Consider the following 13,408-nt stretch of genomic DNA (forward strand, 5'->3'; position numbering starts at 1 on the left):
GTCAAACCTCTACTTCCGGCTTTGCTGGAGATTTTCGCGTCAGGCTTGCTTGAGCTGGTGTTCGCCTCCTCTCCTTCCTACCTGGCTGGGAGTGGGAACGTGGTTCGGACGAGACGATGTGCATATTGCACATCTTCCAATAAGCACGTAGAACTGTCACTGTCTAATCGCATCACATGGTGTGATCGTCGCGCAATTTTCTTTCTTAATTATAAATTAACGCGTTTTTCCCCTTAAAAGTAACGAAGTACGTTACTCGTTCCTTTTCTAAAAAAAAAGTAACTAGGTAAAAGGAACTCGTTTCTAGTAGCACGTTCGGTATACATGTCTGCTTCCTCCCCTCTAAGCGCCCAAAACGGACCCACCATCCGACTTTCGCTGCGGAGTTACGTAGTCGTAAAACCAACTCGGCAACGAGCAAGAGCAAGCGCAGTGTAGCGTTAATAGTTGAGCGAAAGGCACTGATGACGTCACACGCCGAGCTACGCCGTCGTAGCTCCCTGAAGCGGAAGGAACCGAGAACGCGAACGAACTTGGCGTCCTCTCTCGCGCACACTTTGGTGTTCTCCGCCATCCTAATTGGGCACGCGGTGTCTGTCGCCCCTTCACCGCCTCCGACCGAAAGGAACGTCAAGTGGCGTCGCCCAAGAAGTGCACCGAGAACCAACGGCCCCAAGTCCCAGCAAAGACGCCGACATACACGTGGAGCGGTCTCTCAAAGTGGGAACATGAGGGACGCCGAAGCAAAGCTCGGCGTCCCTCATGTATCCTCTCTCATTGCTGCTCATCCGCTCGCGTAACTAAGACGTCGCGCTCGGCGTTCGTTGCAGGCATAATGGGGAGTTTTAGGGAACAGTTTTTTCACATCCGATACGGTACGATGGGCCTTCCGGTACGAACTGCGCATGCGCTGCGGCAGAAGACTCGCATACGCGCATTTCGTACGGGACGGCCCATCGTTGTGCAAAAGCGGTTCCCTAAAAGTCTCTAATGGCAGTCTGCGGACAGGCCTTAGATAGCTCCTTCGAAGCATGTGGGCTTCACGCATCGCTTCGAACATATATGTGCAGACAGTTTTTATACGATCAATGCGACGTCGCACGAGAAGGAAACGCAAGTTCACAGGCAGTGTGTGCCCACTTTCTTTTGTACGATGCATTAGAAGTGCGACAGCGGCGCGTACCCCTTTCACCCATATCAGACGGGCCCGACAAGGATAGACCGATCTCACCGAGCGTTTAGCGCACGCGTGAAACCGGGCAGGCGGCAGTGGCTGTTGGCAGTGCCCGAGTCGTCTCGCGCTCTCCACGCGCGCAACTGGTTGTTGCACCTGCTGAAAGACTTAAGCCTGGTTCAGACAGTTGCGTTTGACTGCGTTGCGGCTGCGAGAAACCAGGATATCCCTGCTCTTCTATGGCGTGCCAAGATGATTCCTTGAATTGGATTCCACGCTTCATACGAAGCACAGATGTGCCGGTCACTCGCTTTCTGTTCTCGACGCAACGCATGCAGTCAAACGCACTCAAACGCAAGTGTCTGTAGCCGAACTACTTTCTGGTGATATCCAAATCCAACATTAGGTGGCAAATGTGCGGACGGAGGGAGGCGCGAGTGAAGCCAAAGGGAAATACCCTGAGCGATGATTGCGCCTAGAGCCACTGAATGAGCTGCGCTTAGAGTATGGGCACTCCGTTCCCCGGCATTCTTGTGGGCGCCGCCATTTTGGCTCGTATGCAGAGCAGACGCAACTGCCGATCGTCATGATTCAAAAGTGCGACCTCCTCAGCATTAGATTCGGTGTTAGGAACCTCATGCAATATTGCTTTGCTCTGTCACGAACTGTTGAAACATTTGTAGAGAGCGGAAAAGTGTTTCCTGTGATTTCAGATAAAGCTTCAGATAACTGGCAACCATGATTTTACGACACAAAATGGCCAAGTGTCGTTACTCTGAAGCGTAGCTTATTTAGTGGCACTAATTGCGCCGCAGTGACTGCACGAGCGAACGTGCTTGGCAGGCAAGTATCAACGGCAATCCCGAAAGACCGCAGCCTCTGCTACAGTGTTCCTCTGCTACGCTCGCACTTGGACTGTGTCTGTACGAGAACTCGCGCATGCACGGCACACATTCCAAAGTCACGTGGACTGCACATGTTTGTTAGATGGAGTAGAGCAATCGCAAAAAAATAATAATTGACGCGTCTTTTTTTTAAGCTTGTTATTGACCCCGCAACAACCGCTGGCACCGGCTCTCTCTTCTGCTGAAGAACGTTGTACAGCAGTCACCCGACTATAGGGAGTATCCACTGGACGCCATATTTGTGGGTGCTGTTTAGAGTGCATGCTCAGAACGAGCTCACATTAATAGGCTGCTAAGACCAGCAATCTTGATGGTGCACGGAATGCACGTTGGAGAAGAACTGCGGAAGCTCGCCGTGAGCACGCGCTCAGCAGTCGCGCACACAGGTATGGCCTCCAGTGAATAGTCCCTATGTCGTCGCGTTCGAGTTGCTGTCTCAGTCTAGATCGAATCGGGTTACCGAGTGTCGAAGGAGCACGAGTCAGGCGTTTGTCCGTGTGAACAGGCATCGGTTCGGCGCAACGTGGAGATTTAGTAAAACGTTCCGATAACTCCGATAACGATACCCCGCCGACGTCTTTTGCGCGTGCATCGTATCGGTATCGTAATCGGAGGTATATATCGGAACAATCTATTACCACGCTATACAATCCGATGGGACCAATCAACCAGCTATAATCACGCGCACGCAAAAAAGCGCACGAATGCGGCGCACATCAACTGTGCCTGAGCGTGATTGGCTTGGGCGGTCATGCACAAAGACGACGAGCGCCATGACAATGCTCTTTTTTTTCTGCTTTATCGTTTACATATTGGGTCGTATATAATGTAGGCTGCGGTAGGACTGACGGAATGTAACAGATCGCAGCGGTGTTTGCGACATCCGACGCATCGCCGGCGTAAAGCGCGAAACAGATGTACAGTCGGCACGGAATGAAACTCGAACATGGAGCACATGATTTTCGACCCACGCTGAGTCACCTAGAGACGCAACACCGAAGGTTTGGATGCACTGAGCAAGAGTCTGACACATCGAAGGAGGAGCCATCTTCTTGCAGCTCCCATCTGGTTCAGGTGGTGCAGCATCTAGCGAAAACCACGCACCCACTGTTCGCGTCTCATTCCGTGCCGACTGTACGACGAAACTGTCCGATCCGACGTCCGACCAGGCAATACGACGGTCGGAGGCGAGGGTTTTCAACGCTCTCCGGTGCTACGAGAACCCTCGCCCCGAAGGTCATTCCGGCAGTTCGCACGTCGGATCGGACGGTTTCGTCGTGCATGGGTTTCGCGCTTAAGTGGGAACCAACGACCTAGAGGGCCTTAGAGCGCCAATTGGCCGCTGCCATGTTGCACATTTTTTTACCTCTAGACACGTGAGCTTATAGTTTTACGTCTAGATTTTAACGAAGTACTGCGCACAAATAATCGCTTATTCATCTTTAATAATGGTACCGACGAGATAAGTTATGTTGCGTTTGTTCAAAGCTCAAAATGTGCTTTTACGACAAAAACCAGGGCAGCTTCGCAATAGCTGCGCTAGATGCCATCAGCCGCGGTGCTGTATTTGGGGTTTTTATCGGAGCTAGACACTTATCTCTGGGGCTAACAGTATTGAAAAAATAATTGATCGTGTTTTTGACAATGATCGCAATAGAAATCTCGGCTCAGTTTTGGGTAAAAACCTCAGGAATTGATACGGTCACGTGCCTAGGGGTCAAAATTGTCCAACATAGCGGCAGCCAAGGGGGGGGGGGGGGGGGGGGGGGTCACTTATGCCCGGTGAACGGGATACCGCTCTAAACACGTTGCTTTGAAATACCGTCGCATCTATAGAAAGGAGCGCCCGTGTGACGAGACGCGTTGGAGTGAGGGTAGCACGGGCGTCGAGCGGGAAGCGACGCCTCGGACACTCCGAACCTCGGTGGTCGTCGTCATCATCATCTTCGTAACGGTGCCAAATGGAGCCCGTCCGTCTCTCCGCGATGGATCGGACTCCAAACGAGGCACCAGGGAATAGAGGAGGCTGGAAACGAGCTCTGCGCCGCTCGAAACGTGAAACCAGGTTCCGTTGCGAGGGGCTGCAGCTTCTTCGAGGCGGAGGCCCCGAAGAAGCTGCAGCTTGTGTGTGTTTGTTTGTTTGTGTGTGTGTGTTTGTGTGCCTGTGTGTGTGTGTACGCGCGCGCGTGTGTGTGTAAAACATAGGGTGTCCGCTGATGACGATAGAATTATCTGCGCGCACGCGTCGGGCATTTGCCCAAGTCTGACCGATTCACGCATTTATGTAGCATGTCGGGTCGGCAGACAGTGCTTGCATGACCAGTGTCGTACAACGAACGTCTTAGACAGTATCTACAAACTGGTAACACACAAAAAAAAAATGTTTTCTCTTGTGTATGAAAAGTTTAACGACGCACTGAAATGAGAACGGGTTCCTGTTTTGGATCGTACGAAAATTCCCAATTTATTAGGGGGCTACGCAGAAAATTCGGAAAAGCGTCAAAGGCAAACTTTTCGGTGACACCTCGAAAAGAAACGAAAAAAATTAAAATTGAGCAACATCGTTTTTTAATATTTTTATTCGATAAATGTTCCGAGTTTTCTTGAGCGGATTATACGTGTCTTACGATGACCCTTTTACTGATTTATTTTTGGGTAATGGGGCATTACTTTTTTCCTTTTTTTGCATTGTCTTATTTCGAAGTTTTTCTCTCATCTCCCACTACACCCTCTCCCTAATTTCCATGTGAACCATTTTCCGCCATTAGAGCGCGAGGAGTGTGCGTCCTCTCCCAAAAAGGGTCGAATCCTTTCCTCCCGTTCCATGGCGCGCGTGCGCGCACATTCCTTAAGCTTCCCCTTGCGCCTAATTGGCAATTAACGTTACGGGGGCTGAAAAGGGGGAGAGATGAAACCCGGGAACGTTAAGGCTCCTCTTCCTCTCTCTCTTTTTCGGCGCGCGGCGCATAGTTTATGATCCTTGTCACTTGACGCGGACGCACGCGCCCAAGTTATATAGAGCTATATCCACTGTCTACACCAGGGTTTCGGGAGAGAAAAAAAAAAGGAGTTTTCCGGCGCATGCGCGGGGAGTGCAACGGACAGGACGGCGATTATGGCCGCCTCGCCTGCGCGTCTGCTTGTGGTGGTGTCGTCTGCGTTTGTTCCGCCATTTTTTTTGGCGTCGTTTTTCTTTTGGTTGGAAGTTTTGTGCTTGATGCGTTATAAGGGGAAGGGTTTTTAGGGAAGGTAGTTTGGGGGAAAAGAGGAGACAAGTTTGTGAAGGGTCAAATTTGGTTCTGTGTTTGGGGAACTGGGCTCCGGGTACGAGGCTATACGCGGGTGAGGGACCGTTATACCCATTAGGCCTAATTGCTTCCCTAGTTTTGGGGGAGGCAAATGTAGAGGGGCGGGACGAGGCTCGCGGTGACCTTTCGCATTGCCTGCGAGCACTACCGGGAACCGGGAGAAACGAACTGTTTTGGGGGAAAGACGCTGCAGTCCGCAATTTGGGGACGATGGAATTACTCTGGGTGTTAGAAACGCGCTGTCTTTTCTTCTGCTTTGTAAAAAGCATGCATTTTTACGTCGAGTTATTGTTTCTATACTTGTATGTATATTCTACAAAGCGAAGCCGTTAGTAACTCTTTCGTCCAAACTGCCGCACGCACATTTAAAGAGGGGAAAAAAAAAGCGGGCGTCAGCAGTTTCCGGCCATTAGTTGCAGACGGCAATTTTGTGTTGGCGTTTCTACCGTTAAAAAGGAGCGACAGAATTTGAGTTCTCTTCGTTTTCTGTCGAGTAACTATACTGTTATAATTATTTTATAAATGTTCCTCTTACCTCTCGTGTTTTCACTTTGTATTCAAAAGACAAACATTGCGCATTTTCTTTGTGTCTCTGGTTAGGATTGGTTAATATTTTCTTTGTCACTTACAAGCTCTGCATCGGAATAACGCCGCAAAATCCTTATGTTTAGTAGCGCTCTCCCTAGTAGTATTTTCAGATTTTTCGCCGCCTTTTGCAAAAATCGCGCAGAAGGCGTTACAAAAATTGGCTTCTGCGCGCTGCCATTTTTGTGTGGAACGCCTTGTGAGCATGCGCTGTTGCTCTGCTGTGCGGTATATTGGACACTGCGCATGCGTGTACAGCTCAGTGACTCAGCATTTTTCGCCCGGGTGATAAGCGATGGAAATGCGACGAGACGTTCCTGTGGCGCCACCTCGCGGGCGCTTTCCTGGGACGGCGCTGGTAGGATGCGAGCAGACGGCACGCTGTGTTAGAGCATTGAGTGGCTTTGTTAGTTCGCATCTATGCCGAATAAAAACGGTCTATTATTTAAAGAAACGTGTATGACGTTTTTGTTAGTGATCTAATGAATAACAACGCCCCAAAGTTGCTTTTTTTTATATTTAAAAATATAAAATGTTCGAAAACAACCCTGGAGCTTCACATTACAGCTCGCGCGGCGTGCGTCAGGGCTCTCCACAGCCTCTCTAATTCTTCTTCCTTTTTTCTTTTTTTTTTTTTTTTTTTGGGGGGGGGGGGGGTTGTGGAAGTTGTTGTACAGAAAGGTTTTGCATTCACCAGAGTAAATGACGTGACGGTCTTCTTAGCGGTGTGCCCGCCTACAGTTCTGTTGCACACTTGTTTTAGCCACATTGAGCTTGCCGCGGTACCGACGCTTCTATCCAAGTGTGAATGAACAGTTGCTGACGCTTAGCTCCTCCCGCATTGAATACGTGGCAAGAAAGTTTGTCACATCGCGACTTCTGCTCGATAGAAAAGCAGAAATTTTCATAAATTCTTTACTTGTCGGACATGGCACGGCAAATTCAGGCGATTGATTAATTGGTTCTATGCAATCTTTACTAAGAATTGTTTACAGATTTAAAATTACTCGCCGAGCAGCGCATCACGTCTTATGCGCATTTATGTCCGCAAAAAATAAACATACAAACAGTAGTAATTCATAACGGGGTGGTGATTTTAGCGCGACGCGTGCAAGACAAACATTAAAATGAGACACACTCGAGCACCGCAGAGCAAAGCTTCGTTTAAAGCTTTTCCATAGCATATGTCATTCACAATCTGGTATTCCATGCGAAACCTATATTTCTTCACCACATTATGTATCTGCTCGTGTGGATCATGCCCACAAAGTGCGTGAGCTTAGATGCAAAACTGTAGCATACAGTAGCTCTTTCTTCCCTAAAACGATTTCCCAATGGAATCGGTTGCCTTCAACCATAGCGTCTGTTATAGACAATGATGCTTTTTATGCTGCCCTAGAAACAGTCACGTCATTCGATTGAAAAGGTTCATAGCATGATTCTAATAATGTTTTTTGTAAAACTTGTTGCAATCTTCTCCGTGTGTCGCGATAGTTGTAACTTTGTTGTTTCATGTTCGCGAAATCCTTTTTGTTCGATTGGTTGTCTTTTTATGAATGTTTCCAATGTAGTACCTGTGACTTCATTCTTGATTTTTTGTGTATAACCCCCCCACTGTAATGCCGAAAGGCGCTGTGGGTATCAAATAAATAAATGCCTTATTTTTTGGGACGCTGGAAAGTATCACCGACTTTCTGGATTTAACAGACTTTGATTGCGAGTGGGCCTCGCACATTTCGTGTCGACCGGGTGAATATACAGTGATTAGTTTAAACGACTCCGGAAGGCAGCCAACCCTTCTTCCTGACAAATATTGTGAGCAAATACTTGTTTACTGGTTTACAAAATTCCAAAAGGAATCAACTTGGAACTGATAAGAGGCGAGATCTCACAAAACACAAACCAACAGGACACGCGGAGTTGCTTTCATTGAAGTGTTTACAACGCTCGCGAGAGGTTATCAAATTTCGCTTTCCTATTTTTAATTTGATGAGACATTCCTTTCTCAGTGTAAGTTTGTCCTTATCACGATAAAAAAAAAATACCCCCTATTCACCATGGTAGATGTTGTAGTGAGGTAAAGCGCTGTATATTCTATTTTTATCGTGTATCTTTTTGTAGTGGGGTAGAGAAGAGCACACCACCATTTGAGCGCTTCGACACCGCAGCGCCAAAAGTGTTTGTGACCACGACTATGCGAGCCACCGTTTCAAGCTATGATAAAATGCCCTGCGACAAATATCACTTCATCCAATGAACACAACCCGTGAAACAGGCTTTGCCGCCCGTTACCCAAACAGCGCATGAAGCGAGCTGACCAGCCGAGCGATCCATGATGTGCGCGGTCTGTCCCAGTCTGTCCTACCCGTGACGTCACAAACGATGACGATGATAGCTGGAGACGCGCCCCCTGTAGTTCGCACGCGCCGCCAATAGCTATCGCTGTAATAAGATAGCTGAATTATAAGGACAACTGACATTATCCAGTTTTGACTGCGACGGTACAGCTAAAATTAAGGGCTGGAACAAACGCGACACGAGCAATATTCAATGGGTGATTTACTTGGTTTTTTGCGACGTGGAGGATCCAGCACTACGGCATTGCTATCGAGGAGGCATTGACTGCCATTGGAGCCCCGTCTCTATTCTCAACGTGGCTTTGCACGGTTGCGAGTTTCGCTATTGCGCATGCGCACTGCTAGCGTTGTCTGCAGTTCCGGATGTCGTATACGCGTGTTGCGGAGAGCTTTCCCCTTTTCAAGAGTTCGTGCTACTCCGAAGCCGCCATATTTTGGGTGTGCACTTCGAGAAAGCCTTTGAGCACGTCCGAGTTTGGTGCGTACTCGGGTTCAAGCTTATTCGACGCGAATGCCGCGAAATCGGATCCAACCACATGCTTCGCGCAGGAAGCGATCCTTAGTATGGATGGATGGATGGATGCTATAAGGAGTATTCACTGGGCGCCATATTTATGGGTGATGTCTAGAGCGCATGCTCTGAACGAGCCCACATCAAAAGGCTGCTAAGACCGGCAATCTTGAGGGTGCGGAATGCGCGTTACAAAAGAACTGCGGAAGCTCGCCATCAGCACGCGTTCAGCAGTCGTGCACGCAGCTATGGCCGCCAATGAATACTTCCTATTGTCTGTACCCAGAGCCGTATATATAGAGTTTGGTCAACGGTAAGAGCGGGCAGAGACTTGGCGTGCACAAGACGCAGGTAGAAGGCTTGACATGTTCTCTCGGCCGACCAGAGAGTTTTTACGCCTTCATCGTGTTGCGATGCGGTACAAACATTTCGGATGCCCCGTGATGACACATAATAACCCTTTTATCAGTCGCACATTACTGGGTGAAACGTCATATCACTAATATCAGTCTAAAGCTAATATTTCTTTTTTACAGCGGAGCTGTTAAGGACTAGTTTCCCCAGTTTTGTGTCCGGTACCAAACAAATGTCGACACAAAACTCTGGGCAGCTACCGCCATCTATAAAAGACGGCGGCAACCAGACGAGTCTGGTTGCCGTCGTCGCTCATAGATGGCGGCAACCTTTCCCGCTGTCATGGAAGAATGGATAGTTGGGCGAGTTGGTGGGAATGAATGAATGAATGAATGAATAAAGACTTTATTGGGCCCAAAGGAAGATGGATTCCGAAGTCTGTTGAGTCCGGGCTCCCCTTCGTGCCTGTGTTGCTCAGTTGGTGTTGGGAAGTGGTCCCCTCGAGTCCTAAAGGATCCAGGTCTTGGGTTGCACTTCTCTTTCCGCGAGTTGTACGATGGCGAGTTGGGTGTCCTTGGTGGGGCTTACAACCGCGGCCTCCCATTCGTTAATTGTCTTAAATACCTTAGGTACGATATATGGGGACTTCCATAAGATATGTTGCATGTCTGCCTTACCGTAGGAAACAGCGCTCAAAACAGACGAGGACGAAGAAGAAACACACGGGACGAGCGTACAGGTTCGCTGGTCTTCCTTTTTCACTAAAATAAAGAAACTAAACTGATTTTTTTATTATTATTTGGTACACGAAAGACGCGTGCCTTACTGACAACTTCACGAATCTGGCGGAAAACTGAAATACCCTCGGAAGCGCACCCCAGGCAGCGCGAGAGCATCCGCTGGCGACCGACCGTTCAGCGATGCGACAAGAGTGAGGGGCTGTCGCTCCATCGGTCGCGTTTCTTTTTGTTCGGGATTGCACCGATCTTCACTTACCGAGCGATAATTCGTGAACATGCCTGACTTTTTATTGCGTGTGTCCAGTTAAGGAATCGACTCTTTGCGAGTGACTAATCCCCAACCTTTCTGTGCTCTCCAGGTCTGCGTCAAGGAAGGCAGCCTGCTGAAACAAACAAGTTCATTCCAAGTGAGTCTTCTTTCAATCATGAAGGGAAGGTCGATGAATGGTGTTTTTGGCGGATCGTTACCAGCGCGCGAGCGATCCTGTTCAGCTTGGGACATAAGCAGGGTAGTATTATCGATTGCCTGCTAGCGACGTTTAAAAAAGTGTTTGAGATCGGTGCAGTGGAATTATTAAGCTTTTTCATTCGTATCGCGGCCACTTAAATATCGAACATCTTTCGTTCCAACGTGTTCGCGCTTTTTGACGGCGATTGTTTTTTGAGCACGTCCGCGCAACCCTGGTTGGGCGAACTGGTTACATTGATCTCGCATTCATATACATATGCATGTGGATGCATATATATCCACGCATGCATGCATACATACATGCATATATTCGATCGAACATACATTCAATCATTAATCTGCATATTTTCGATTACGGTACGACGATGAAAGTTCTCGTGATATATTCAAACGTGGCCTCGATTCTCGCAGATGATGATACCGTTTAAAGCACATAAACACGAAATAACACGGGTGCACCCGGCGAGGCAAACAGTGAGAGGAATTCCGGAGCACAGCGAGCTCGTACCACGCACACGTGCCATGTGGAGAGAGTCGTACCGTTTTCCGCGTGGCGGCGTGTGCGTCCGGAACACCTTTAATGGGATACATTTCGGTGCATTAATAAGACGGATAGGAGTCGCCAGAAAAACAGGGCGGGGTGGTGCGGCCATCTCATTTTCGAACGTTGAGGGAATCGAGCGTGAAATGGATCGCTCGTCAGGAGCGGTGAAACCGGCCGACGCCGGGCGATGCCTCGGATTTTTCTGCCAGCAAACACTGCCGTATTATTCCGCGTAAAGTTACTGGATCGTGCGACAGTAGCGCCCAGCTCCGTGCATGGTCGCCATTTTGGCTCATCAAATGAGCAATTTCTTCTCGATCTCTCCATTCTTGGCGAGTCAATCTAAATTCGCCGGTGACGGGTACGTTTCTCCTGTACCGAGATTTTGCTACCCACACACCGGCGGAGCAACCGTATCGTCTTCGTACCGGCACCAGGTTGGGTGTCGGTGCTTGGAGGCGTCGAAAGTAATTTTCTAAATACTCGGAGAACAACAATATTATTATAAGATATCCCTGGAGATGGGCGTGATTGATAAGTTGATTGCATACCCAGTGCCAAAGACGATTACGTTGGCGAGAAGCGCCTTCGGTACGATGATTCTCCGTGGTTATCTTGCTGCGACTGCCTTAAAACGACTCTGTCGAAGGATTTGAATGTCCATTGCCATGGCAACGGAGACCGATTAGCCAATCGCCTTGCGCGGTTGTTGTCGTCTGTACGTTAGTACCTGTTTGTGTCCAGGTAGCAGGCAGGGAAAGCCGTATACGCTCCCAGGATCCAGTGACTTTAGTTCTGCCTACCGTATCAGCAGGTGATCAGACGAAGCGTGCAGTTCTGCTGCATTGCGACGCTGCCGGGAGACCTACCGCATCGAGGACTTTCGGCAGCCGCTCGAAGAAGCACAGGGGTCCTGAGGGCACCGAGTCCCGCCTCCGCCCAAGAGTTTTGTGTTTCGGCCGCTTCCTAGGCTCTATCGATCGAGTGTACGGTTCATTCATCTGCACATTTTCGATTACGCACGCGCACACGCACGTACATGCGCACTCGCGCGCACAGGTAACATATACAAAACAGGCATATTTTTCGTGTCATAATAATAAGATACAACAATTAAATAATATACGTAATATACGTGACTTTTTTTAACGCAGAATGTGATAGGGCTGGGTTTCGAGATAACGCGTTATAATTGACGATTGCTTTATGACTTCGACATTAGGGTGTCTCGTGACATGATGACCGGACATGGCACTCGGACTTGACGTCAAGTTGGGTGACGTCACACCCACACACACAGCCGTTGCACACAGCATGTGCCCAGCTCATTCGCAAAACATTCCGTGCGCCTCCGAGTTTATTGAAGATCGTCAAAACACGCTTTTTATTTATTAACTTAAAGTTTATTTTGGCACTAGCAGTTTTAGTACAAACTATGTGTGGGCAAGGTTATAAAAAAATTTTTAGAGAAAACTTTTTAAGGTACACACAGTGAGGGCGCCGGCGAGCTGGTGTAAGTTCACCATTATGGTAAAACATCGGAGACTGGGTGTGAAAAAACCCTGATACAACCACAAGTAGAAGAGACAGGGAATGAAGTCAGTTATAGGACGTTTCAATTAATCCAATCTTGTCGGCTTCACATTTAGACGAAACTCGGCCCCTTACCCAGAAACTCTTCAGTCTTTCTAGATACAACTTCTTTACATGGATCCACGAGAGAAGCTTGAACGCAGAACAGCAAACCCTTCACACTTCTGCCACCCATCATTTTAATGCACCATCTTTCCGACTTGGCCTCCACAAGTGTTTAACATCTTCACGCTGTTGAAAACATGCTTCCGCTTTGTGCACCAATTCCCCTTGAAGTGGGTCCTCTTGACGTCGTTCCATTGGTGATGGCCTCTGTGATGCTCGAAGTCCTTTCTCAGAAGTAGAAACCACAGCCTTGCACTGGCGTTGCGGACGTCCAGAATCCTTTCACTTGTTCCCTCCTTGTTGGTCTCCAAAATCTTCTTCCTGGTGGACCAAGGAATAGCAGGTGTGGACAGGTGTTTAAAGAGTTCAGGGTCAACGAACTTCTTCCGCAGGCATATGCCACAAAAGGCCACTTCGGCTTCCAGTTCAACCAGGCGACGTCCCAACTCGCCCAGGACCGCGAAAGCTTCAATCAGTGTTGAATCATTGAGACGTCGTTTGACGGACTCCTTTCCCTCTCTCTTCCACTTTTGATTGTATCGAGGCTTTTACACCTAGTCTCAGGTGTTTTAACATATTGTTTAAGGGACCCCCGATTCGCTAAATAACGATACATAGAACTAATTAATTTTAAAAGACGAGAAAACGAATGACGACACTGATTGTTTACGCGCTTCTTATGCTAGTAATAATAAAGAACAAACCAAACTCCTTTAGTATGCGACATGTGTTTAAAGGTCCGTTCACGCACTTGCAGCCGAGT

The 13,408-nt window shown here is 48.5% G+C and overlaps 1 protein-coding gene across 1 annotated transcript in view; it reads left to right on the forward strand.

Moving 5' to 3' along the window:
* The window catches only part of LOC8025848 (diacylglycerol kinase delta), a 384,159-nt gene that overhangs the window by 277,329 nt on the left and 93,422 nt on the right, over positions 1–13,408 (forward strand). Inside the window, exon 2 of the mRNA XM_042293119.1 lies at positions 10,294–10,341. Coding sequence (XP_042149053.1) covers positions 10,294–10,341 — 48 coding nt within the window. The remainder of the gene's footprint in view (positions 1–10,293; positions 10,342–13,408) is intronic.

Source organism: Ixodes scapularis, unplaced genomic scaffold, assembly GCF_016920785.2.
Source record: "Ixodes scapularis isolate PalLabHiFi unplaced genomic scaffold, ASM1692078v2 PGA_scaffold44__24_contigs__length_19508400, whole genome shotgun sequence".
NCBI lineage: Eukaryota > Metazoa > Arthropoda > Arachnida > Ixodida > Ixodidae > Ixodes > Ixodes scapularis.